This window comes from Pan paniscus, chromosome 8 (genome assembly GCF_029289425.2).
Source record: "Pan paniscus chromosome 8, NHGRI_mPanPan1-v2.0_pri, whole genome shotgun sequence".
NCBI classification, from domain to species: domain Eukaryota; kingdom Metazoa; phylum Chordata; class Mammalia; order Primates; family Hominidae; genus Pan; species Pan paniscus.
In genome coordinates this window covers 136,870,326-136,898,309 of record NC_073257.2, presented here as the reverse complement: position 1 = coordinate 136,898,309, position 27,984 = coordinate 136,870,326, and the positions used below count along the sequence as shown (strand labels likewise).

At 49.8% G+C, this 27,984-nt stretch overlaps 1 protein-coding gene across 19 annotated transcripts in view; it reads left to right on the top strand.

Moving 5' to 3' along the window:
• The window catches only part of CTBP2 (C-terminal binding protein 2), a 172,762-nt gene that overhangs the window by 113,309 nt on the left and 31,469 nt on the right, over window positions 1-27,984 (top strand). For 15 of the 19 annotated variants that reach the window (XM_055093450.2, XM_034931671.3, XM_034931668.3 and 12 more), the window contains one exon: window positions 8,637-8,795. The exons of the other annotated variants lie outside the window; for them this stretch is intronic. In XM_055093450.2, the coding sequence (XP_054949425.1) occupies window positions 8,738-8,795 (58 nt within the window). In that variant the 5' untranslated portion in view covers window positions 8,637-8,737. The remainder of the gene's footprint in view (window positions 1-8,636; window positions 8,796-27,984) is intronic. 19 annotated transcript variants of the gene reach the window in all.

Sequence of the window (27,984 nt, the reverse complement as noted above, 5' to 3'; positions counted from 1 at the left end):
AGACAGCAATGTTTAACATTATCTCATTAATTTATTATATACTATATGATACATATAACACAGTGTTCTATAATATGGTTACAATTGACAGTTGAATACATAGTCTAATAAATTGTATTAAGTTTTGCATAGGTTTAGCATATAACCTCCAGATATTTCTCTCCAAGAAGTGTAGCTTGGTGGCTCTTGCCTTTGCAAGTCCTCAAGTTCAAAACCCTTAGTGGCCATCAGTCCCCTGTGCTTTTACACCATGCCGGACACAGCAGATGTATTGTGTGTGCCCAATTGTATTGTGTGTGTCCAGTTTCTCCGCATGACGTTCAGATATAAACATTCTGGAATCATTTCTTGCACACTGTATGTAACAAAAGATGAGTTTTCTGGTGGAACCACTTCTGTCTGCATAAAATTTGAGATCACTAATTTTTTTTATCTGTTCAACCAGTCTTCTCGGCTACAGATCAAAATTTTCATGCCAGAGTAGGAAAGAGAAAACTAGAAAAGGAAAAATTAATCTGCGTTCCTGATTCCTCAAGCCTAAACAGACAGGAATAAGAGGTGTCATTTAGTTTGTTTGCTTATTTGCTTTTATCCCTTTTTTTGCTTAGCCTTTATTATTAAATAACACTATTAAAACTAATATACTGTTTATTTTTAAGGCATATTTGGAAGACAAACAAGTGCTTTTAAAATGTGTGAAAATCCTAAACACAGGAATGGCTCATTTTCTTTAGCAACAAAGACCAACACTTAATTTCCATTATGACACAAATCAAACAGCCAATTAGGAAAATCACAAATTCTTTCTGCTCAGGTCTTCTGTTCTTGATTATAGCTTTTAGCAAGTGAAAATATTTAGAATTTTGGAGTCTTGCATTTAAAATGAGGAAATGTATTTTCGTGTGCTAACAACCCTTAACCAAAACGGGAGGATTTACTCAGCTTTGTTGGCCAAGGGAAAGCCTGGTTTTTAGATTTGCTCACCTCCTTCTGTGTGGCAGCCCAGAGCCTCATAGTGTGCCCTCTCCTAGCACTGACTCCATGTGCTCAGAGACTTGCTGTGTACATTTCTTTGATGTTTCTTACTCTGTGTAACTTACAGGGGCTTCACTTTTAATTTTTTGGTCATTTCAAAGCCCCTAAGAATGTTTTGGTGGGAGTTAGATGGACAGAACAGAATCACGGATCCACATTCCTTAGCCTCATATCCAAATTCTTTTTTTTTTTTTTTTTTTTTTTTTGAGATAGAGTCTCACTCTGTCACTCAGGCTGGAGTGCAGTGGTGGGATCTCAGCTGACTACAACCTACACTTCCTGGGTTCAAGCGATTCTCATGCCTCAGCCTCCCCAGTAGCTGGGATTACAGGCGTGTACCACCATGCCCGGCTAATTTTTTGTATTTTTAGTAGAGATGGGGTTTCACCATGTTGGCCAGGCTGGTCTCGAACTTCTGACCTCATGTGATCCACCCTCCTTGGCCTCCCAGTGTGCTAGGATTACAGGTATGAGCCACTATGCCTGGCCCTCATATCCAAATTCTAAAATACTCTGATAGCGGCAGAATTTGACCTGCCCTAACTTGTTGAGTCTATTTTTTATATTCTTTCTTAATCCAGTTGGGTCAGTATGATTATCTGTTCTGGCACAGGCATTTAGATGATTTGGGGGGTACATCGTAATAGATTGTGGAAGCCATGTATTTTTTTTTTTAAACCCAAGCACTTGTGAATTCTGTAGCATACCTAGCCTTGGGGTGTGGGAAGTGGGTTGTAGCCCTGTGTTGGCTACAGCTGGGTTTCCTGCATTGCATCAGCCCTAGGGAATTAGATGGTGGGGCCCTTGGAACTGATCGAGGGCATGTGACCAGGGTGTGGCCATATCACTCTGGGGTTGGGCTGCTGGGTGCTCCCTGGGGAAATATGAGCTCCCCAGCCTTTCTTTGATGGTGGAACCCGAGTGAAGCTTCAATGTGTACATTAGAAAGGGTCACGACTGGGCTTGGTGGCTCACGCCTGTAATCCCAGCACTTTGGGAGGCCGAGGGGTCAGGACACCTGAGGTCAGGAGTTTGAGACCAGCCTGGCCAACGTGGTGAAACCCTGTATCTACTAAAAATACAAAAATTTGCTGGGCTTGGTGGCTTGTGCCCAGCTACTTGGGAGGCTACAGCAGGAGAATCACTTGAACTTGAGAAGTGGAGATTGCAGTCAGCTGAGATTCCCTGGGCAACAAAGCGAGAATCTGTCTCCAAAAAAAAAAGAAAGGGTCCTGCTGGTTACCTTTAGGGCATGGGGTATGGGGGCTCTTGGAGAGGGAGATTTTCCTGTACACCTTTTTATTGGTGTAGTGTATAGGAAGTCAGACATCCTCTTAATCCCCAAAAACATAAAACTAAATTTGCAAAAATTAATAAATAATCAGGAAGCAATATTCACTTTTGGCCATTGTCTTAGTTCGGGCTGCTGTAAGAAAAATACCATCGACTGAGTGGCTTTATTTCTCACAGCTCTGGAGCCTAGGAAATGTAAAACTAATGATCTGGCAGATCCAGGATCTGGGAGGGCCTGCTTGCTGGCTGTAGATCTCCTGGCTGTATCCTCGCGTGGGGCAGCAAGATCATCTATTGGGTACTACGGACTGGGTACTAATCCTGTTCCTGAGGGCAGAGCCTCATGAATCACCTCCAGAGGCCCAGCACCCAGGTACATCACTGTGGGAATTAGGGTTTGAACATTCACAAATTCAACATTCAGCATGAAAGAATTTTAGGGTACACAAGCATTCGGTCCATAGCTGCCGTTCCGAAAATTGGCTCCATTAAGCTCATTTCCTATCCTGATTTTCTCAAAAAGCTTCATTTCCTTCCTTTAAAGTACAGTTTTAGTAATTTTGTTATTAATTGTGGTGTTACGGTTGCCATTTAATCAAAGGCTGGGCCAGTGCTTTTTGACCCACTGATCCCTGACTCCTTTAGGACATTTATTTTGTTATATCTGGTTTTGCTGTTGCTTTAAGTTTGAGACAGGCTCTCGCTGGGTTGCCCAGGCTGGAGTGCAGTGGCTTTATTCACAGGTGCGATCGTGGCACACCACAGCCTCAAGAGAGCTGCCCGTCTCAGCCTTCTGAGGAGGGAGACTAGAGGCACACGCCACTGTGCCCTGCTTATATCTGGTTTTTAGTAGTTTTTTCCAAGTGTAGTTTACAAAATAAAATGCTCATCACCCGTTCAGAAGATTCTACCCAGCTCTCTTCCTAAGAAAGACATCTGTTGCACAAGTTTGGTTTCTGAAGCTTATGGAATGTACTCTTCTGAGGTGGCCTGAGCACATGTGGCTCTGTTAACTCCGGATGAAAAGTCAGAGTGTTTTCTGGGCAGCAGTCATTGGTGGGCTGGCGTTCTCAAGGCACTGTTAACTGGCACCGTATCTGCAGATGTGCCGCCGGCACCGCACCAGCAGGCTCCTCGGCTATGTGTGCAAGAGCTGGGTGTCACCGCCGCCTGGACTGTTGCTGTCTCCTCATCTTGGCACAGTGGTCGCACAGGCTCCTGGATGAGCCTGTGGGTGCACTGAGAGGCCCTGTAGGCTGCGGTGAAGGAAGCTTTCCAGGAGTGAGTCCTGTCGTTTGGGATCCCAGGCTCAGAAGGGTGGTGGAACTTGTGCATTGATGCGGCCATCTGGGTTGCAGGGAATCTTTTCTTCCTGCATTGGATCGCCTCAACCTCTCAAACAGAAAGTCTACTCCCGACTCATGCTTAACAGTGAGATCTGAGTTCTCCGGGGACACACTCAGAGAACTTTGGCAGGACTTGCTTAACTACAATGATATTAATTTGTGAGCATATTGTGAAACTCGGTCTGCCTTTATTAACAGAATGTTTAAGTAGATTTCCTTGAAAGAATTGAAAGCCATCATCATGTTTAACTGGATTTGAGAGAAATTTCATTTTGAAGAAAGGCACTGTCAGAGGCATGCACTTACTCTATAAATCCCTTCAGCTGCCTATTCTTGATGAAGACTAGGAAGTGGAGTCAAGAAATCGAGAGGGTCGGCCGGGCACGGTTGCTCACACCTATAATCCCAGCACTTTGGGAGGCCGAGGCAGACAGATCACGAGGTCAGGAGATTGAGACCATCCTGGCTAACACGGTGAAACCCAGTCTCTACTAAAAATACAAAAAGTAGCCGGGCGTGGTGGCGGCACTTGTAGTCCCAGCTACTCCGGAGGCTGTGAGGGAGGAGAATGGTGTGAACCCGGGAGGCGGAGCTTGCAGTGAGCCCAGATTGCACCCCTGCACTCCAGCCTGGGCGACAGAGCAAGACTCCTTCTCAAAAAATAGAAAGAAATAGAAAAAGAAAAGAAATCGAGAGGGTCTATAAAACTGAGTTGATGGGGTGGGTTTTTGTGCTGTGTAACCTAAGGGCGCTTGGTAGAGAACCTCATGATGGTGGCGAGGAGCTGGTGATGGTCACTGAGTAAAATTAACCTGCCCAGATTTTAGACTGTGCTTGATGAGGGGAACCCTCCCCTTTCCTCTGCTCTTCATTCTGGATATGTTGGAGTTTGATAGCCAAGCAAAGGGTTGTAAAATCTGCCATTTTTCCTTTTTGTTCTCTCATTTCTTCAGAAATCTCACATTCTCTGTGATACCTCCACGGAACAAATCTTCCATACCCATCCCCTCTGGAAACAACCAAGTATCTCCAAGTGGCTTTCTTTTCCAAGCCTTGTTCATCTTCAGAAATGAGTTGAATTTCTTGACACCAAATATTTCAGCCCTAGATCACAGCCCTCACTTAAATAAAATTTAAGGTCCACGTTTCTGATCTTTGGTTGGAGTTTGGCCTGTGATACCCATAACTTTCCTTTTGGGAGGAGGTAGTGTTTCTTCTTGTGAGGTTTGGCTTCAGGGCACTCTTCTTCCTTTTGAAAAGATACAGCTTTCCTGTTGACCTTGAACTTCACTGAGGTTTACCTCCCAACCTCAGCCAGAAGGGAATGATTATTCGCTGCGGGGATGAGTGTGCAAGGGGGTGTCAAAGGAAAGGCAGGAGCAGCTCGCAGAGACCTGCAGGCTCCCACCGAGTGTTTTTGTGCATATCCTCACTGGCTGGTCCTCACTGCCACTCTGGGACATCACAGTGACATCCCATTCTACAGACAAGGAGCCTGAGTCTCCAGAACAGCTCATCCAAGCTCATTCCACGAGTGGGGTCTAGAACTCCCTCCACCCACAATTCCGCCCCTCGCATGGTTTGAGGAACAATTTCAGCAGAAGTGGAATAGTGAAACACGTTCCCTCTGCTTTTGTTCCTTCCTTATTTGTGCCCGTATTGTTTGGTGTTTAGGGGGGAAAAATTGATTTATGAGTGGAGCCTGGTTTAAAATAAAGGCAGAGCCTGGTTTTCATAGCAGGCATCACCAAGAGAGCTGTGATGTCAGGGAGCCCAGAGCCAGCGTGGATCGGCGGTGCTGGCTTGCTCAGCATGGAGACCAGCTGGAGGCCGCTGTGTGCAGCTCAGCTCTAAGGAGGGCCTGTGGCTGTCATTGGAAGATGGTTATGTTAATTAAGTCCTTGTAAATAGCTTGCTCCTTGGGAGGGCTAAGGAGGAAAATGTCACATTTCATACATTCTTGTTGCACAAGAGATACCGGGGGAGAGGATTGAGGCTACACAAGTCAATGGTCACTGCCCAGACCAGACCCAGAGGCTGGTGGCCTTGGGAGCCAAGATGGCCAGCCCTAAACCTGGGTCGGTGCCACTGGCCCAGGGTGTGCAAAAAGGAACCCACGGACGGTCCAGAACAGAGGGTGACCCCCCTTCCCCCACCCCCAAAAAAAGCCAGACATGGGAGTCAGCCTCTTTTTTTTTTTTTAATAGTAGAATATTGGCGTTTGTGGAAGCTGATGGCTGATCTTTCCTTTGATTGCATGATTGAAATTCTACTTATCAATTTTTCAGGAAGCCATCTAATTATACAAATTAAAATTCAAAGGAAAGCATAAAGAATGATTACGCCTCACTCGGGGATTGGGGGAGGAGGGTGTGAAACCCGTCTTGCCTCAGATTATAATGCTGTCATTTTTCATCTCCGAGGTCTTCACAAAAATTAACTGATTAATTCTCTTCCCCCCTTGGATGACGCAGCTGACGTGGAATTCTGTTTTTACAGCAGAGTCAAGGAGGGGCCAGACTGCAGTTTGACCATCAGAGCTTGCACCTGAACAAATGACAATTGCTGGCCCGAGCCTCCCTGGTCAGCCTCACCTAGAGTCACTTGTGGGTGGTGGGGGGATGGACAAAAGCTCAGATCAATAGGTTTGGCTCCCCGACCCCACTCCAATAACTCTTAAGTTGGCTATAGTTAGGGACGCTTTTTTTGTGTGGTTACCTTTCAGAAAGCCCAGCACTGGCTAGGCGCAGTGGCTCACACCTGTAATCCCAGCACTTTGGGAGGCTGAGGTGGGTGGATCACTTGAGTTCAGGAGTTCGAGACCAGTCTGGGCAACATGGTGTGAAACCCCATCTCTTCAAAAAACACAAAAATTAGCCAGGTATGTTGGCACATGCCTGTAGTACCACCTATTAGGGAGGCTGAGGTGGGAGGATTGCTTGAGCCTGGGAGGTGGAGGCTGCAGTGAGCCATGAGCTTGCCCCTGCATTCCAGCCTGAGTGAAGAGCAGACCCTGTCTCACCAAAAATAAAAAAGCCAACACTAGCAAAACCAGTTTTTAAAATACGTCCACATGGATCTGCTCAAGGGTAACCCCACACATTCTATGACAACCTCCATCTCCTGACTGATCCGATATGGTCATTCCCCGTTTTGGGGGAACTTCCCAATCGTTGAAAGGGTTTGGTATCTCAGGGATGTTACATTAATTATTTATGTGATTGGAAATTGTGCTTTTTCGTAGCTCTTTTATTGAGAATCACGTAATTATCGCCATAAATCTTTTGGATGCCTTTTCAGCCTCGTTGCTGGGAAATTAGCCGTTAACTTACAGAACCTGGTAGACCTGCAGTCTGACCTTTGATAAAGTAACTCTTAATGTTTTGCATAACTGATGACCGTACATCATTATCCTCATTTCTACCCCTTGGGCCTCACTTTTATCTTTATCTCTCCTCTTTCTTTCCGCTAGATCACTGAGAACCACTTTTTCTGTGTGTGTGTGTGTGTGTGTGTGTGGTTGTGGTGGTGTTCTTAAAATAAGACTGATTTAATTGTATTCCTTGGGAAAAAAAATACAGAAGACAATAGAGTGGGCCTTAAATGTTGTTTCCCAGTTGAGATTCAAGACACCTTTTTTTTTTTTTTTTTTTTTTTTTTTTTAAAGACAGAGTCTTGCTCTGTCACCAGGTTGGAGTGCAGTGGTACAACCTCAGCTCACTGCAACCTCCACCTCCCAGATTCACATGATTCTTTTGCCTCAGCCTCCCAAGTAGCTGGGATTACAGGTGCCTGCCAGCATACCCGGCTAATTTTTGTATTTTTAGTAGAGACGGGATTTTACCATGTTGGCCAGGCTGGTCTCGAACTCCTGACCTCAGGTGATCTGCCCGCCTCGGCCTCCCAAACTGCTGGGCTTATAGGCATGAGCCACCGTGCCTGGCCAAGATTCATTAAGCCTTCTTTAATCAATGTAAAGAACGCAGTTCCAGAGCAGTGACTTAAAAGCTGGGATATTGGGGACAGCTGTTAATGATCTGGACCTCACCGGGCACATTGGTGACAGTCAGAGGCTTCCAAAGTGCTCAGATCCTCCTGAGAAGGAGGATGGGCAGCAGCTCCTCTTCCCCAGGCGGCAGTCAGGTCTCCCTCTAGAGAATCCCACATACCCCAAACCACATGGGAGACCTTTCTTGCCTCCTCCATCAGCCTCACCTCTACCTGAAACGTCATGGGGATGGTTACACTCTCACACTAAGAAATACTTCAGCCCATATAGCTGGGACCAAGTGTCAAGGCCAGCAGCCTGGGACCCTGCCCTTGCTGGTGCTGACTGCGGTCCCCTCCAGCTGCAAGGAAGGTTCAGGAAGGTGGCATCGGACGAACGTTGGTTAGGAGCTGCTGGGGCTTCCCACCCGCGTTCTCACGTGGTAGAGTCAGGGTTTTGTGTTGTGCTGAGCTGTGGCTTTGACCCCTGACCCCTGCGCGGCTGTTTTGGAAAGCACTGTTGTAACTCACCTGGCAGCAGGCCTTGGCAGAGCCCCTCGAGTCACCATGGTGTGCGTCTGCATCTCAGCGTGAGTGCGTTTGGGGCAGGTCCAACTGGCTGTCACTTGATCTCTGCCACTGGAATACAATTTATTACACTTCAAATTGGTCAGTAAATTGGCATTTATAGCCCTAAAGTTAAAAGCAAGAGATCTGTTGGAATTTGCTGCTTCCAGAAATAACTGACGATTGTCTTGTGTGCATTCACTTGCTTTCTATTACGAGATAAGAAGCAGGAGGCGGCTGAGATGCACTTGGTGCGGCCTCCATTCCCAGTGCTTTGGGAAAAGAGCAAGTCCCATGTGTCCGCATGGCAGGTTCCCTTATAGAAAGTAGCAGTTAAGTCCCCAGTGAGCTGTTGTCCTGTGCCCAGAGGGTCTCCAGAGAGTAAGGATTCTTTTCTCCTTGTTTCAGGGTTCATAGTGGCGTCATGCACGCAGACTCCTGCAAGTTCCCCTAAGTTCTTAGAGGACTGCTTTGCCTTTTGATCTGAGAGTTGCAAAGTTCCATAAAGAATGGCCCTTGTGGATAAGCACAAAGTCAAGAGACAGCGATTGGACAGAATTTGTGAAGGTAAGAGCGTGTTTGGCGGTTTTTACCAAACATACGTAGTCCCTCACTCAAATCTTCGCTGGCTGCTCCCTTGAGTTGGCTGTGCCACTCCCCAAGCCAGAGTCCCTCCTCCGATTCCAACACTGCATACCATTGGCACCCTCTGCTGGAGTCCTTGGCCGTGGGCCTGGCCTTGGCTTAGGACAAGGCCTGGCTTCTGGGGTGGGGTTGGGGACTAGGAGGACAGTTTCAGGGCTGGTGGGCCCTGAGGTCCATGTCTTCCATGTACCTAAGGTTATTTTGCATATAAAAGATGGTGTTGATTAGGACCATCTTTTTTCACTTCCTGAAATCTCAGGACGTTACCTGTTTTGGATTAAGATATTTACAATGCTGAATTCCCTGATACTATGAGATTCCTGAAGAGCCCAGCATTGCCCCTTGTGGTGTGTTCATGTCCCTGGTATCTTTGGAAATGTCTGGAAGTGTTCTGTTCATGAAAGGAAAAATAAACATAATTAAAATCTAATGGAAACCTGGGGACAAAACTCTGAAGTGTTGATTAAGCACTGCGCTCTTCCAGCTAGCGGGTGGTAAGAAACCACCGTGTGGATTCGGGTTTAGGGGTGAGTGCACCTGCCAGATGGGGTCAGTGCTACAGGGCTGCTCTTTGCTCAGGGTGATTGCTGGTACTGCCCTACAGGGTGGCTCTCGGAGGGAAGCGAAGATGGCTCCGCAGCCCCCTCTGCACCCTTCACGCACACGCTGAAGTCTAGTAGCTGATCCACCAGTTTGCGGACAGGAATATGCAACCCACAGGCCTTCCCCTGCAGCTGCCCATATGGAATTGTCTGTCCTATAAGTAGATGTGGCTCACGCCACACGGGGTGGGGACATCATAGACATTCTGCTGAGTGACTCCACGGCCTCACAGAACTCTGCACTGCAAGATCACAAAAGCACTGACATTCCTGGGGTTCAGTATAAGGAGTTTGGCGTTAAAGGGTTTTTTTAAAGTAAACATTCACAAATTATAAAAACCTACAGAGAGGTTGGTAGGATGGTACAGTGAACACCAATATTCCCTTCAGTTTTCCAGATTCTTTTGAGGGGAGATAAAGACAGAGATATACATATAAATAGACACTGTGTGAGTAGATGATGGATTTTCTTCCAGAACCATCTGAAAAAATTCAGGGGCAGCACTTTACTCTGGACTACCTATGGCATGGCACCTTTTATCCAATTTCCTACTGCTCCCAATACCGGAATGAACCCCAGGAATCTAACCTCAGGGACAGTATTGTCTAGTATAGGCTGCATATTCGCATTTCCTCCACGTCTCTTTGCCTGTGCAATAGATAAGGGTCACGCATTGTGTTTAGTTGTTACATCTCTCTAGTCTCCTTAGTCTAAAATTATCCCCTGGGCTTTTTTGACTTTCAGAGACATTGGACTTACTGAAGAGCCCAGGCCCCGTTGATTTGTAGACTATTCCACAGTATGGATTCACCAGATTGTATGGGGAGTTGTAAAATTTACTCTTGACTTCCAGTGTAAAGGTGCTTGATTGAGGTTACTGAGTACTTGCTTCTGGAACACGCTTGTGACTCAGCTTTCCAAGGTTACTAGCAGGAATGCCTCTGGGGCTGACTCCACCCCCTGCACCCAGGATTCTCCAGGGGTGTTGCATCAGAAACTAGAATGGGATTGAAGAGCTAGCAGCATTTCCTCTGTGTGTTTCCATGGCTGTATAAACCTGACTTGGGCAAAACCATTGTCTGCTTGCAGACCCTCTGTCCCATCCAGACAGGTGCTGAAGGATGGTTCACCAACCTTCCCACCCCCTTCATGTGTAATAGGAAATTTTCAGCCAATTTTTTATAACAGAAGTTTGCATTACCTTGTCTATGCATGGTGTTCCAGATACATTTGCAGTTATATATTTTAAATTTGTCAATAACTATCAACGCAGACAGGCCAAAATGCAGTTACTCCAGTGTGGGTCACCATCTATATGTCAGCTCCCTAGGCATCTCATTAAGTACTCACAGTTGGTCCCAAGTGCTTTGTTGGTGCTCCTCCTGTGTATAAGCTGACTTACTCCTTGTGGCACCTGTTACGGGTCAGGACAGGTGGCACCCATCTCACAGGTGCTGCCAGAGAGGCGCTGAGCAGTAGGCAGTTTGCACCCAGGAACCCGGGCAGTCTGTTTTTTTCTGTTTGGCCTTCTCTCATACCAGCTCCTTGGATTCAGCTCTTTCTTCCACCTGAAGGCCTTGAACATCTAACACACAAACACACACACACACACACCCTCTAGCTTTGAATTCTCACCATGTCTCTATTCTATCAACTACTTGTAGAATGTTCTGTATTGATATGCAGAGAGCCTGTCAAACTGTGTTTTTCTCCCTCCCCACTGCCTACGCCTGACACAGGGACCTCTGCGTCCCTTAGGGTTGTTTTTTTTCTTTCTAAATGATTAAAAGCATGAAGCTGCCATGTTCTGCTGTGCTTACCCGGTCTGCTCCCAGGCTTGTAGGAACTTTGTCTTCCTGCTCTTGGTGTCTGGATACACCAGCTCCTTCAAATTCGTCCCCTCCCGCCTGCTACACAATGCCAATATCAAGCCCTGGTCGTGGGTCCCTAGGCTGGAATCAGGCAGGCCTCTCCAGGGTCCCACTCCAGGTACTCCGCTGGAATCTGAGCATCACCCCTGCACAGATACTTGTACAGCCTTTCCCTGTTTTCTAAGGCCTGTCCAGCCCCTTCCTCTTTGAAACTTTTCAAAGCAAGAAAAAGTGGCATGGAGCTTGATCCTTCTGTGTGCCCAGAATCTGCCGTGGGGATTCACTCCGCCAGGCTGTGTCTCTACTCTGAGAGCAGGACACAGACAGTCTTTGGGACTCCAGCCAAATGAGCTGGAATAATGGTCTTTCTAGCCAACGTAAAAGCCACATTTTAATTTTTTTAATGTAACTCTTTGAGTTTGCTATTTATAATTGTTCCTTTTTTTTCTGATGCCTGCTATCAAGCAATCTTATAATACCATGTAAGAATTATTACGAAGGAGCCCTCTCGTAACACAGGCTGATCAGAACAAGATTGTGGTCTCCTCATTCTCAAGTATAATGGAGATCTTCCTATCTGTTTAGTCTGCTGACATAACTGACATTGTGAACTGCACCAGCTGGAGGGTTTTAGTACCTACTTTATCGCATTATGCCAGAGCTCCTTTGGTTTGCCCCAGACATCTATTGGTTGGAAATGAGGGCTAGCTAACAATCTCTCAGCATTGCAAAGGGAACCCAGAAGAGCATCTTGCAGAGCCCTGGGTTTGTAGAACTTAATAAACCACAATGGCTGTTGTTGGTGGTAACTTTTTGTTAGAGCTGCTTCTTGTGGATTATGACAGAATCAGTCTGTAAACACTGCTCCCCTTTCCTGTGGCTGTTGCGATTGCAGCTTGAAAAAAGTATGTGTTTCGTTTTACTGCGTTTTGTTTGAATGTGTTAGAGACGTGGAAAATGGTCCCCTGAGGATGGTATCAGCTGAGTTGTGAGTAGTCCCCTTGTAACATGACTCAGGGAGAGTGCTTCTCCATTTCCTCTGCAAAAATAAAAGGGAACTCCTCTTAAATAAACAAGCTCATGAAACATTCCGCACCTCTGGAATGTTCTCACGACCACAGAGGATAAAAGGAATGAGAACGTTGAGCTGGTTGGGTGGATATGAGGAAAAAGGAGACAAGCTGGTTTCTGTGCAACACATAGATAGTTAGAAATTCTGGGAATCTCATTCTGCATCACCTTTGTCGCAGGAGGATGAGAAGTCTGAGAAGATGCTGCCGGGGATGAGGTGGAAGGGAGTTTCCCCAGTGGGTCTCTTCTGTGTCGCGGGCTCTTCTGCTCTTCTCAGTGGGTTGAACTTGCCATGGTGGAAGCACATGTCAGTGGGATGTACCCCCAAGAAAGGTCATTCATACGTATAAGGAACAAAGACAGGCGCCTCCAGGGTCAGCAAGGTTACCGAAGTGGTCTAGAAGTCCAGAGGGAGGCTCTTTCCTTCTTCCAGCAGCCTCCTTGCCTGGCAAACACCCATCAGAGCCTCCAGGATGAGAGAGTGACTTTCTCTTTCCCCGAGGAAAGAACATAATCCACAGAGTGTTGACAAATGGTTTTGTTTGGTATTTAAGATTTATTTGTTTTTGTTCTGAGTAGCTGTTTTCTTTTCACCTATCTTTGTACAGATGCATTATAAAATCAGGACTTGTTTTGTTTTTGTTTGTTTTTTTAAAGCACTTTGAGCGCTTTGTAAAGAAACAGAGTTGAAGCCTGCCTATAGGTAGTCCACAGACAGTTCTAATAAATAACTTTAAATAGCCCCAAAATGTGGATTTTAAAAATGGGATTCATAATGTTGCTATACATTATAATTATATGTTGGGATCAGGCAATTATGCACATTTCCAGCAATTATGTGATTAGCTGTAATTACATTAGCTATGTAAATATACAATAGTCAACTAGACATGCCTTAAAACCCCAAAGCACAAATGAACATACCCAAACAATCTTATGCAAAGGTAAAGGTTCAGGAAACAGCCAAGGCAAAGCTTCACAGACAAAAGTGCGGTTCTTTGCAAGGGGTAAAGTTTCATGTTTTGCCTTATCTGTCCCCGGCTTTAAGAGAAACTCAGAGTGGGGACCCCTCCCCAGGGAACCCCTCACCCCACCTGTTCCTCCACCGACTCTGGGGATGGGGTTCATAGACTGCCCTCCCGTTCTGCAGCTGCGAATCAGGTTCGGTGTTTTATTTCTCTGTTGTTACTCATTTCTCAAGCACAAACATAAGCTTCTCTTTGCACCGGTCAGTTTGGTGATGGGCGGATGTCTTCATACTCACCACTTTTTTCTAATAGCAACATGTTAAGGCCGCTTTGCTTTTTTGGGGGGGGCCAGGGATGTGTAGTGCAACTGGAGTCTGTGGCTGGGGTTTGGGGGTTCATCACCGTCTTCTAGCTTGGTTCTGTAGCTGCGGTTTTCAGCTCCTGCGCCTACCACAGTGAATCGCGCTGTTTCCCACCCCCTGGTTGGTGGTGCCCTGTCTCCATCGATGATTGAGTTGAAACCTCCCACAGTGTGGCCCGGAGCCCCTGGGCCCAGCTGCCCGGGGCTTTACTCTCAGTGCCTGTCCTCTTGGTCCCGGCACCTTTGGGAAAAGAGCATCTCTAGTTTCAGGCCAAGTCAGTGCCTTGAGGGGAGCAGTGCTTGGGGTGGGCAGGGGGAAGGAGTGCCGCGGGGGGAACAGTGCATCCGTAGTCTCCGTGTTTGGAGGAGGCCCCAGGGTAGCCAGACAGCAGCAGACAGCAGCCCGCACGAATGCAGAGAACCTTCTGTGCTCTTCACACAGCTCAACCTAATTGACAGGTATTTGGGGTGAGTGTGAACCAGAACCCCAAGATACATTTTGCTGCCGGCTTCTTGCCCTCTCTCCTTTTCCAGAACGTACAGTGTTAAGCTGTGAAATGAGACTCCTCTCTGATTGCTTTCTACCACTTGGCTCTCTTAGTACTAAAGCTCAGGCACCTTGGCGTGCGCGCTCGAGGGCGTTCCTCTGTCTCTGTCTCATCTCCATCTACAGAGTGACGTCACGTGCCTTTCTCAGCCCTTCCACATCCAGCAGGAGCCTGGCTGAGCACCCCAGCTGGGCTGTGAAGATGCCGAGAGGGGAGAGCATTCTGGGTGTCCAGCGCTGGGGCACAGTGGGATCCCACACTCCCTGTCCCTCCAGCCTGTTTCTCATCACCTGAGGGTTTTGTTTTCCGTGTTCCGGTTGAAGAGATGTCTGTGCCAGGAGGGTCCCTCCCTTCCCATTTGCAACCTGGGATGGGTGACGCAGATTTATCCGAGACTTGGGAGTGAGGCTGAGAGTCAGTTCTTTCGTATCCTAAGAAAGGCTGACCGTCCCATCAAGGCCCGTGTGCTGAAACTGTCCGTGTGCAGGCTCAGGTGGAGCAGGTCTCTGTCAGGCAGCCATTTGTACTTGGGCGGTGGGTACTTTGCCTAGCTTAGTGCCCACCATGCCCAGGCTTGCAAATGGGGCTGTTTGGACTTTGATGTGGGCTCAGGCTCAGAGGGCTGAAGTGGTTGTGGGGAGGGGCTTCTGGGGACTGTGTCCATGTCTCGTTGTCGTTTTTCCCCATCACACCGTACACTCCCTTGAGGCCAGCCGTCCATCACCATTGAGTCATAGTCGACAGTTTGATTTACAGCCCGGGTGTCAAACAAAATGAAAAGCACGTGATGAATGGAGGGAGCACGTGCTGTGGAGGGAGGGGTGCGCTCCGCTCCGCAGGTCAGGGGCTAAGCGGCCATGCCGTGGCCTGTCTCTACAGGCACATGCATGCCCTGGATTATTTTTGGGGTGCTTTTCTCATCTTGAGGAGTGGCAGATTTTTTGGACTAAGGACAAAGTGACAGAATTGGACTGAGAAAGGTTCATGGGGGAGGGCTCGCTGAGCCAGCCCTGATTAGGAGCATTGCTCACAAAACCAGAGGAAGGACGACATCCTGGGACCTTCTGATCCCAGGACAGCCGAGGAGACCTCAAACAGTGGAGTGTGATGGGGCGGGCCACCATGGAGGTGAGGTGGAGACTTTGGGAATCTGCAGGAAATGCTGCTAAAGAGCAGAAGGGGTGGTGTTCATTGAGCACCTACTGTGCGGAGCGTCTTGTGCCGGGTGCTGTCCAGAGCTGAGCACAGCCTCTTGAGGTTGAGTGTGTTCCATTGCTAGAAATGGGAATCCTGACATGGTCCAAGGTGAGGCCTGTCCTGCATCCCAGCTGGGGTCCCGTTGCACACTTTGGCTCCACCAACACTTTCAAAATGGGCAGTGCGAGAGAATGGGCTTGTTTTTTTTTTTCTTTTGAAACCCCATAATGAGTGGTCTAATTTTCATAATGCAGTTCCCAGGAAGCTTTACAATATAGTTAAGAAATTGAGTCAGAAGCAATCTGCAGGCCTTTGTTTTCACTTACCTTGGCTAAATACTGAGAGACATGAGGGCTGGGGCTTCTTAGGATGCAGCTAATCTGAAAAAGGCTGGGTTGGTTCAGACACTCGACGTCACTCTCCTGACTTCCTTTGGCGCGTTGCATGGGTGCCCAAGCCTCCACGCTCCAGGCCCGGAAATTGGTGAGAGCACTCAGTGTGCAAGCAAGGGTGCACGGTGCACTCGGCCCCTTTGATACCTGAAACGATGTCTGGGCAGTTTTGCTAATTGTTGCTGTGTGCTTGTGTGATTTAGACGAAGGCTGCTTTAAAACCCAGCCAGACTTTGTGTTTGCTCTGTAACCAGTGCATTCGGTGTGGCCTCCCACCCTTTGCGTTAGATTAGCCAACTTGGTTACTTTGGGTTGAGGACGTTCGGGGGCAGGGGGTAGGGGGTTGATGAGAGGAAAGACTTTTTTTTTTTTTTTTTTTTTGAAATGGAGTCTTGCTCTGTTGCCCAGGCTGGAATGCAATGGTTCTGTCTCGGCTCACTGCAAGCTGCACCTCCCGGGTTCACGCCATTCTCCTGCCTCAGCCTCCCGAGTAGCTGGGATTACAGGCACCCGCCACCACGCCCGGCTAATTTTTGTATTTTTAGTAGAGACGGGGTTTCGCCATGTTGGCCAGGATGGTCTCCATCTCCTGACATCAGGTGATCCGCCCCACTCAGTCTCCCAAAGTGCTGGGATTACAGGCATGAGCCACGGCACCCGGCCCAAGAAAACTTTTTTAATGGCACAAATTCCACAACACTTAACTTGACAGAAGCAGACAAAAATCCAACACAGGCTGTCCACATTTAAAAGCAGGAAATGGGTATGCCATAGGCCGATTTTTCTGCCCTGTGTCTGCCAGAAAACCGTGTTACCCGCTAACTTCTGCAGCCTCCCTAGGGAAGCGCTCGCTGTGGGAGACATAGAGGGCACTGTGGTGGCTCCGTCCTGGGATGCAGCAGGCGCTGAAGAGCCTCCTGAGATGTTATTTCCGCTATCACCTTCAGAGCTGCCCTGGCCCTTAGTGTTGGTGGAGGCAGGATCAGGGAATGGAAGCCCAGGCAGGTGCAGGACCCCCCTGGGGAAGCTGTTCCTTAAGTTCCTTCAGTTGGGAACTTAAGTTGCCTCCTGAGAATGAGCTATTCCCTGAGAAGGCCTTGAGACAGACCTGGCAGCCCACCAAGTGGGCAGGTGACAACACAGTTAAGAGGGACACACCATTGAGCCAAATAGCCCTCATGTTACTGCAACCTTCAGACTCACTGATCCCACCTGTTCTTCTTTTTCTATAAAAGTGAGAATTAGACCCCAGAGTCATGTTTTCTCTCTCATTTCAAGCAGTTTCCTGCATGATTATTCCAATGGGAACATGAAATGCTTGTTGGCAGTTTGTCCAAAGACTGCTCCGTCGGAGGGTACCCACTGATCATCCCCATCCTGGCCTCTCTTCCCAGCTCTTCTGGAACTGTCTGGATCCATCTCTGGAATTGTCTGGATCTCTGTAGGTCTCTATTGTTAATTGACACCTTGTGTCGCACAGGGACTTCAGAATTGGCTTTGGGTGGACATCGCCTCTCTCCCTGACACAGCTATGTTATACAATCATCTTATTTTTACTTGACATAATTTCTATAGTGAGGGTTTTGGCAGAATTAAAAAATTAAGCCCGTGAGATGTATTACTCTAATGGGTCCCATCTCACTTTTAGTCAACATGAGAATTTTTAGGAAAAGCAGTCATTTCTAAAAGACTGGAGTGTGGTGTGTGCGTGTGTGTGTGTGCGTGTGTGTGTGTGTGGTGTTTGTGTAACCAGAGTGTTTGGAAAAGTGAGTCCAGTTACAGGTGTTTTTACCTAGTGCAGGAAAACATCTGTCATAATATTTGTCAAATCTCAGAGCCAAGGCTGTGCGAGTTTGGGTGGTTTCCAAGCAGAACAGGTTGAAAGTTGATAGAAATGGAAGCTGGGCCTCCTGGTTCAATGGGAGGCTGATGCTGCCCCAAAGCGCATCTGCCCACATCTGCCCTGCTCCTGCGATCACCCCTTAGACACCAGCTCAATAATCTCTCTGAAGAATCATTACTGGTTTCTTAGGAGCTACCGGGTAAACATTCTTCTGTAGAGCCCTGTTTACATTTCAGAACTTGCTGAGCTGAAAACCAGATAGCAAAGAAGCTGGTGAGTCAACAGAGCTACCTTACTCTGCTACAAAAAAGACTTGGCATGGGGGATTTTCCCGGAATGCTCCAAGTTTATCCACCCATCTTTGAGGGGTGTGCATGCACCATGAGTGGGGTGGCATAGTACTAACACCACATAAGGTCATGTTGTTCATTACAACAAGGAGAGGAAAGAAATTGGCAAGGTGGCTTAATCCTGAGGCGTTGGCCGGGCGCAGTGGCTCATGCCTGTAATCCCAGCACCTTGGGAGGCTGAGGTGGGTGGATCACCTGAGGTCAGGAGTTTGAGACCAGCCTGGCCAACATGGTGAAGTAGATAGAGTAGAGACATAGTAGTCTCTACTAAAAATATAAAAATTAGCTGGGTGTGGTGGTGCACACCTGTAATCCCAGCTACTTGTGAGGCTGAGGCAGGAGAATTGCTTGAACCCAGGAGGCGGAGACTGCAGTGAGCCGAGATCGCGCCATTGCACTCCAGCCTGAGAAACGAGCAAAACTCGGTCTCAAAAAAAAAAAAACTGTGTCTCAAAAAAAAAAAATTTAAAGACTGGTATTTCTCTTTAGAAGATTCTAGTAGAGTGCTAGATTGAGAGAGATGTGAGTGAGGAACAGCAGTCGGGTTTAATGCTTGCAGGTATGCATGTTGTCTCATTTTAAAGTGCTTTCAATGTATACAGCCTTTGTAGCTTCCTAATCACCGGCTTTTATTTTTGCTGTGAATTCTTTGTCATGGGAATCCTGCAGTTGCAGGGCAGGAACCTACCGTGTTAGTCTGGGATGTTGCTTCTCTGGGACTGTTCCATATGTTTAAGAAAATGTCTTAATACTTCGGGGCGCTCCTTTATCTAAATAACTGCTGTTCTTTGCATTATTGCGCCTGAAGTCCTTTGTGGACTCTGAAAGGTTAATCCATGTGAATATGGAAAAGCATCTGCAGGATCTAAGCCTGCTGGAATTAGGCTTTTCATCCTGACATACCTAAAGGAAGATGAGATATCCAGATGCAGCCGCTTCCCAGTTTTGCTTTGCAGTGTAAGGTTTAGTCACCCATCCTCCTGTTCCTGTGACTTCTGTTGCGGTCACTTTAAATCCCAGATTACACACGCCCTTCCCTGGCACTCCCCGGCCCCCCGGCAGCATGAGCCCATCTGTGTTTCACAGTAATAAGGTAAAGAATGCATTTGGGCTTGAGCTCGGAAACCCGTTTGATTCACAACCAAAGAGTCGTCTCAAAGCCAGATCTCAGTATTATCAAAGCATCAGGTTTCAGAGCTGGCCCTTTTTTGGGCTAGGCATCCATGGCCTAGGATCACGTGTGGACCTTTTTCTGTTTATCCACGTTTAATTTGTGTTTAGCTGTGCCATGGATTAACGTTTCATCGCGGTGGATTAAGAGTGGACTGACATTGAAGCAGCCTTATTTTGCTTCTGTTACCTCTCAGGAATCAGTGGCGGGGGTGGGAACAGCCCCTTCCAGAGGGGGAGGCAGGGTTCATCCTAAAAGTACCCTGGTGCTTGGAAGAGGGAGTATAAACGTGAGCGTCAGTGTGGAAGTAAATCCCAGTTGCAGCTTGGGAGGGCTGGATAGAGCAAGCCACCGGCTTCATCAGTCTAACGAGATGTCACATGGAACAAAGCTTTAGGGGTTTTATTTAGCTCCTAATCCGCATGCTGAGAGAGCCCTGGTCCATGTGAGCACACCAGCCAGGAAGGGGGACCTGGCAGGCTGGGGACAGCCTCCTCTCTGGGACTGAGCTGTAAGGAACAGACCTCTCTGGCTATCGTTGGGGAGTGAGGCAAAGTTACCGTGAGTCTTATGTTTTGTCTGCTAAGGTTTCGGAGGATTAATAATTTAGGCCATGCTTTGAAACAGAAAACCCCCAGTTGGTTGTCCCTGCCGTCTCGGAAGGGTTAGCACACAGCCAGGTCTGTTTTTGATGTATGTAATTGAAGATTTATAAAGAAAAGCTTCTCCTCTGCCTCATCCGCAGTCATTTTTTTTCCAATGCCAGTTCCCAGCAGGCATATAAATATTGGTCGTTCTCAGAGCTGGGATGCTGCCGGGTGGTACGAGGGCCCCTGGGAGAACGCCGAGTCCCTGCGGCCTCTGGGGAGGAGAAGCTCCCTGACGTATGGCACAGCAGAGGGGACTTGGTTTGAGCCAAACCACCGACCACAGGACGCTGCCCTGCCCGTGGCCGCCGAGCCCTACCTGTACCGGGAGGCCGTTTATAACTCAGTGGCTGCAAGAAAGGGGTCTACTCCTGACTTCACCTTCTACGACAGCAGACAGGCAGTGATGTCTGGTCGCAGCCCCCTGCTGCCACGGGAGTACTACAGTGATCCGTCTGGAGCTGCTAGGGTACCCAAAGAGCCTCCCCTCTATCGGGACCCAGGAGTCAGCCGGCCGGTCCCCAGCTACGGAGTGCTTGGCAGCAGAACGTCATGGGATCCAATGCAAGGCCGGTCACCTGCCCTGCAGGACGCCGGTCACCTGTACCGGGATCCTGGAGGTAAAATGATCCCTCAGGGGCGGCAGACACAGAGCAGGGCTGCATCTCCCGGGCGGTATGGACGGGAGCAGCCCGACACCAGGTATGGGGCGGAGGTGCCTGCCTACCCCCTCAGCCAGGTCTTCAGCGACATCAGCGAAAGACCCATTGACCCTGCCCCTGCCAGACAGGTGGCCCCGACGTGCCTGGTTGTGGACCCCAGTTCAGCTGCTGCCCCCGAAGGCAGCACAGGGGTGGCCCCAGGGGCCCTGAATCGTGGCTACGGGCCTGCCCGGGAAAGCATCCCATCCAAGATGGCTTACGAGACTTACGAAGCTGACCTGTCCACCTTCCAGGGTCCTGGTGGCAAGAGGACCGTGCCCCCTGAGTTCCTGGCCTTTCTGCGGGCGGAGGGACTGGCAGAGGCCACGCTGGGAGCCCTACTGCAGCAGGGCTTTGACTCCCCGGCCGTCCTGGCTACCCTGGAGGACGCGGATATCAAGTCTGTCGCACCCAACCTGGGCCAGGCCCGTGTTCTGAGCCGCCTGGCCAATAGCTGCAGGACCGAAATGCAGCTGCGGAGGCAGGACCAGGGAGGCCCGCTGCCCCGGGCGCGGTCCAGCAGCTTCAGCCACCGAAGCGAACTGCTCCATGGTGACTTGGCTTCTCTGGGCGCTGCGGCCCTGCAGCCCCAGCCTGCGGCTCCTCTGCAGACAGCATCCCCCCGAGCTGGAGACCCAGCTCGCCGTCCCTCCAGCGCACCATCTCAGCACCTCCTGGAGACGGCGGCCACCTATTCTGCCCCTGGCGTGGGCACCCATGCCCCACACTTCCCCTCCAACTCCGGGTACAGCTCTCCCACCCCTTGCGCCCTGACAGCGCGTCTGAGCCCCACGTACCCCCTGCAGGCAGGGGTGGCCTTGACTAACCCGGGCCCCTCAAACCCCCTTCACCCAGGCCCCAGAACAGCCTACTCCACAGCATACACGGTGCCCATGGAGCTGCTAAAGAGGGAGCGCAACGTGGCCGCCTCTCCGCTGCCCAGCCCTCACGGCAGCCCCCAGGTCTTGCGGAAGCCAGGTGCACCCCTGGGGCCATCCACCCTGCCGCCGGCCAGCCAGAGCCTCCACACGCCTCACTCACCGTACCAGAAGGTGGCCCGGCGCACAGGGGCGCCCATCATCGTGTCCACCATGCTTGCACCAGAACCAAGTAATACATCCTGCCCGCCTGCCCTGCCTGGGGACCTGGGGGGAGCAGGGGGGTGCGGGGTTGTGGAAGTTTGAACATAGGATGGCAAGTCCTCACTCACCAGGCCACACACACACACCACCAAACAAGAAGGACGCAGCACTGTGGCCAGTTGACACGGCTTCTCTTAAGTTAATCAGATTTGTGTGTCAGGCCAGATCTGCTGGGGCAGCAGTGCCCTCCTGTTCTTTAGGTGAGGTCGGGTTGATGTGTAGATTTCCCATTACAGTGGTAAAACTCAACTGTGTTTCTTGGAGAAAGTCGCAAGTCACTCAGAACAGACTGCAGCCTTGAGCTCACGAGGGGTGGCCCTTTCTGTAGTTCACACTAGGGAACTTTGGAGAAGGCAGGAATGTTTCATCAAATGCTGGCTGTAAAGTGTGCATCCTCCATTTAGAAGGGCGTGATCGTGTGGAAACGTACCTCTCACGGGTCCGCACGCCATATCAGAGGCAGTGATTACCCACCGTGGAGATGAAAATGTGTGTGTTTGCATACTTGTGGGTTAAACAAAGCAAGATGTTGAAATCCCTCAGAACTCAGTTTCAAAAACAGATTTAGTCTCTCATATCAGAAAATACAGTTGGGAATTCCGCGTGCTTGAAGGGAAGGATATATTTCCAAGTCCAGGAAAGGGAGAGTGATGGTAGGTGGTTTTCTTCACAACGTGTGCCAGGTGTGATTTATGGCGTGTGTTTCCTTGGACATTGTGGATGAAGTCCTAGGTGGGCGTCCTCAGAGCACCATCTACAATTTTTATTTTAACTCTAGAGTCTTGACCACAAATTTAAAATGTAAATCAGTTTTCTTCCTTTCAAACACACTTCTTTCCTCCCCGCCCGCCTCCCCTACATCATTCAGAAAACAGAATCCTTTTCAAATGATTTTTTTTTTTTTTCTGAATAGCTTGTGAAAATCAGGATGAAACAATAAGATCTACCTTTTTGAAAATAGCCCTGAAGCAGCTGTAGGCGGGGACCGAGGCGCTGGACCTCACAACCCTGCAGAGACCACCTTAAGTTTCTCTGCCATCGCTGTGTGGCCCGTGTCTGCTATTAATATTACCTCCTAGCGATGACTTCCAGGCATTTTGCATTTTGTTTCCAAGTGGAGACTGAGCAACTGGCCTGATTTTCTGCTTTGTCGTATAGATTCCGATTTTTGCCTCATGGATTTTTTTGAAGTCTGATCACATCATTATTTGACTTTCTCAAATACACGTGCGGCAGGAGGGACGTCAGATAATTTTTCCGAGGGCCTGTGCCTGCTCTCTCAGTCAAACATTCTTTCTTTGCAACCAACTGATTTGCATGGCGATGACATTTGTTGCTCCAGTAATTTCATCTGATAATGGCCGGGCTTGCAAAGCGGATCTGAAAACATATTCCTTAATTATGTGTTGCTAAGTGACAGGAGGGTTTGGTCATAATCACAGAAAGATTATCTCCTCACCCAAGTCGTGGAAAGGTTTTGCCGAAGGAGGAACCTGTAAGATTGCCTTTTCTTTTCTTTTCTTTTTCCTGTTTATTTTAGACTTGCCTTTTAACAAAAACATTCGCCATTATTTGGGTATGGAGTGAGGGGTATTATAGAAGTTGTTTGCAGTGTGATTGCTAACACGATGTTTTACAGACCGGAGGATATTCATTTTTACTTAATTTGCGTGGCAGCGAGCCAGTGCCAGGGAAGTCTGCAGGCAGAAGCCAGCCAGCAAATCAAATGTCTCTGTTAAATGATCCACCCCATAGCTGCAGTTTCCCTCCTCATTCCTTATCGTATGCTGATTGTGGCATTATCCCCCACACCCTGTCGGGAAGGGGGCAGGGGCTGGCGTCCCTGGTAGCGCTTCAGCTGTGTACATGGCTGTACATTTTGTACAGTAGGCTCCACAGAATCCGCAGTCACATTTGGATCTGTCGGAGCCAGCAGGGAAAGTAGACGGTGTGTGTGTGGAGGATAATGTTGACATTTCAGGAAAGCACAGGCTGGGCAGTCCCGCCGGCCTCTGGTCCAGGACGCGGCCATCTGGAAATCCAGTGTTGCTTGTTTGGGACGCCGCCAGCCTGAACGCATCTTCGTTCTGGTGCCGCCTAACTCAAGTGCTTCCCTCCCATCGGAGGGACAAGGAACGCCCTTCTGGAAGTTGACTCTCTTCTCCCCTTCGGGATGGGCGGTGTTGCACTGTTTATAGTGGGGTGGTTTGGGGTTTGGGGATTGTTTTCAGTATCTATTTTATTTTCGTATGCTTTGGCTATTTTTAATGTATGTTTGCTTTTTCTCAGTCCACGAACTACCTGCCTTATCTTGGTGGGTTTTGTGCATACACACAATAGGCTCCTATTTCTAGTCCAGTTTGCTGGCCAAGCAGTCCAGAGTGACAACGTGAGGAAGGCGTATGCTGCGGGGACCCCAGTGCGGCCCACCAGCCCCGGTGACACAGACAAATGGGGGCTCCAGGCCCGCGTGAGTGGCAGCACCTGGCAGGTGGTGGGGTCGGCTGTCGCTCTCAGGCTGACCTGGCCGGCTATGGCACAAGTCGCGGAGCCCTCCGGCGGTGGCTGCGAGCCAGCAATCTCCCCGTGTCACGTGCTGTCACCCGAGCCCTGCCTGCACCAGATGCAGCAGGGATCATCAGAAACAACGAACGAATGGGGCTGCGGCCATTTTCATATCTTTGTCTTCACAAAATACAGCCAAGCCTGCAGCCTGCACAGGGCTCAGCTCAGGACACACCCTGGGGGCAAAGTTTCAGATGTGAGAAACGCAGTCCCAGCCCAAAGAGCCACAAAAAGATCTTTCTGAGCTTTTTCCATTTTCTTCCAGCCGTTTTTCTTGATGCAACTGGATTAATGGGGGCACATGTGACCCCTGTCTAGTTGCTAGGGTCACTGCCTGAGGACTCCAGGATGGGGGGAGGAGCGCGTGGTCTGTGTGGAGGGGCTGTTGAGGAGGCTGATGGTTGTGACAGTTACCTGTCACCAGAGCTGGTCACTCTCATGGCTTCTTTTCGTGTGGCCTCGGTTTCCAGCAACTGGAGGTGTGAACGCTGATCTCCTAGGTAGAAAGCACATCCATCAATAATTTTAGCCCTATCAGAATCTGTATAGAGGGTCGCCGCCATCGGCCCCGCACCCCTGCTACTGAGTCCTCAAGCAGCCTTGCCTCTTGTTGAGACTCCTCTGCACCTTGAGGTCTGTCCTGGGGCAGAGGACGCACTGCTCTTGAGGGTCTTGACCCTTAAGCCTTCGGCAGGCTTCCCCCATCTCAGAGCACAAGGACATTTGGGGGTGAGGTCCAGGGGCTGTGACCCCAGGCTGGCCCTGCAGACCAGCAGAGGGATGAGTCCAGCCCTTTCTGTGTGCTGGCCATGCAGTCCAGCCAGAGAGAGTTGTAAGGGAGCAAGGAAACCTCTTCCGGGCTGCCCCCAGGACCCCTGAGTCCTGGACACAGACCACTGCCCTGGGCAGAGCCCAGCGTGAGCTTAGAGGCTTGTTCACTTCTTCCGTCCTTCCTCATTGACCTGCTGTCCCCTGCTGTTCCTTCCTTCCTTCCTCATTGACCTGTCCCCCTGCTGTTCTTCCTTCTTTCCATCCTTCCTCATTGACCTGTCCCCTGCTATGTGCCAGGCCTGTGGCCAGATGTTTGGGGCTCCCAGGTGGGCAAGACCCAAGGCTTGTGTTTAGGTGCTCTCTGGTCTGGGGGCCAGGAAAGGCAATTCATAAAAGGACAGTTAACTGTGACTATGTATAGCAGGCACCAAGATGGGGCCTGTGGAGCACCTGGAGCTCCAGGGCTTCCTGGCCACTCCTATGCTTGGAAGAGCATCCCTACAGCGCATGTGTGTGCACCGGCAGGGAAGCAGGAGGAGGGCAGAGCTCAGCACCGCAGCCAGAGTGGGGCCAGGGGAGAGGACACCGCCCAGGCCGGCGTGGGGCAGATGGAAGTGTGTGCGTGAGCTGTCATGTGCAAGGGCAGCTAAGGGCCTGACTGGTGTTTTGAGACTCCCTGTGGCGTCTCTTTTCTTGCAGAGTAATCTATGCCTGCGTAGTAAAAACTTTCCAGCATTGTGGAGCCACATAGCCAGGACTCTGCCCCTACCCCAGCCTGGTAGAGCAAGAACCTCGGCATGGCCTCCCTTCCAAATCCAAGAGCAGCTGAACGGTTCCCAGGTGCTGACAGCTCAGCCTTTTCTAGCAAAACAGTGAACACACCCGACATCAGTGAGCTCTGCGGGCCTTCCGTTTGGCTTTTGTACTTGATCAGTCATTGGGTTTCATGGCCCGGTGTTCCCTGCATTCAGTGTGCCCCTGGGCAAGTCACCTGCTACTGGCCTCTGTGCCTCTGAGGCCCTGGTTGTGGCTGATGCCTGACCTCCTGAGACTCCCAGCCCTTCTTGTCACCTCGCCAGATCACCCTCCGCCTTCATGGCAGAACAGCAGTGATCATCCCTCCCGCCCGTTGCTGCCCTGAAGTATTCGCATCTTGGTTGTGCCCCCCTTACCAGACTGAACTCAGCGAGTGCCTGAACCTGGCCTCACCCTTTGTTCATGGAGCCCATTCTGCTAGGCTAGACTGGGTTTCTTGGTCCCCTTTCAGGCTCCTGGACGTGCCGTAGACCCCAGGAATATGATTTCAGCCCAGGAGCATAAAGTAGTTGAATGCATGGCCCGAAGGAGTGCCACCTGCTTTGTGTCTGGGCAAGTATGTTGAGTTCTCTGTGCTTCTATTTCCATGTCTGTCAAAGGGGGTAGGTCTTGGACCTGTTTCCTCTGCTTCTGGGAGAGCAGTGAGCAGAGAAGGAAGAGAGGGCTTGTGTGTTGAGGTTGGAGCTGCCTGGCCTCAGCGGGGAATGGCGCTTTTCTTGTCGTGGTTGACCCTTGGCCTCTTCTCACACTGGACTACTGAGGCCCTCGGAGTCTCAGGGGCCAAACTTGTCCCCCAGCTCTGCCGCCTTCACAGCACTTCCTCTGACCCCTTGGGTGTGGATTTCATTCTGTCCATGGAGGACGTGGGGTGAGCCATGCCGGGACAACTAGACAGCGGCCAAGCTGCTGAAGAAGGCCCTGCTGTGGTCCTCAGTTTTGTGCAAAGACTGCTCTCCTAGGCCTCTGTCTTGTAAAAGCTTAGTGGGCCTTTTTTCAAAAGTGAGTATCTGGGAATTTCTGTAAGCCCACCTTGCATAGAGTGTGTCCCCCTCGACAGCACAGACCCCCTCCACACTGGTGGGTGGGTGATCTGACCAGGAGTCTGGCCAGAGAGTAACGTGGATGCTTGGTGTCAGCTGGCTGGGGTCGTGAGTCTCAGGCCTTCTGCGTAACAGGCTGGGCTCCTCGCCGCATCTGGAGAGCTCCAAGGGGGAAGAGGTCGACAAACGATTTCTGCCGGGCGTGGTGCAGGACTCAGAGCAGGTGGTGAATGAGGTCGGCGCTTGCTGTTGGTTTAAAGGGATTGTCCCGTGTTTTCATGGGAGGCCATGTCAGCCAAGACTGCTGCTGGGACCTTGGCCAGCTCTGCCCGCGTCCCAGTCACCAGACCCTCTTCTGTCTGTCTCCACAAGGCCCGTGTTGACTGACCTCCTCATGTCTACAGGGGCGTTCTGTCTTCCTGGTTTAGAAAGCAGTTCCACATGGAGTAGGGAGGTCTTGGCCAGCGGACCCTCTGCTTTCCAGGAAGCAGGTCATGGGGCCATAGCTTCAGTTTCTAGATAATAGTTTTGTGTGGCTGTGCTGTCCCCATCCCATCCCCCCAACCCCCACCCAGTGCTGTGAGAACCACATCACACCTGGAACTCTGTGCATGGCCAAGCTCAGGGCCTCCTAAACCCCTCCAGGGATTGTTGCTCCTCTGAAATCTTTAAAAGCTGTTGATCTTGGCCAAGGTATGGTTCCTATTTTCCTGGAAGGTTTGCAGAGCCAAGGGCATAAGTACCTGAGCAGATTCCACAGACCAGGTGAGTGGCCCCATGTTCACCTGGCCATAAAAACAACCAATGGGCCCCTGCGCTATTTTGCTTTAACTCTACTTTCAAATGTGGCCTTTGCTCTTGAGTGTCCAGTGTCCATCGTGGGGCTCCACAAGTCACATTTCAGCTCTGTCAACCTCAGTGCTTGAGTTGAGGGTCTTCCTGGGTCATGGGGCCCAGGCTTTTTGGTGTCAGGCACACAGTTTGGAAATAGTTCTCCCCCATTCTGTAGTTGTTTTTTCAATTTCTTGATAGTGTCCTTGAAGCATGAAAGTTT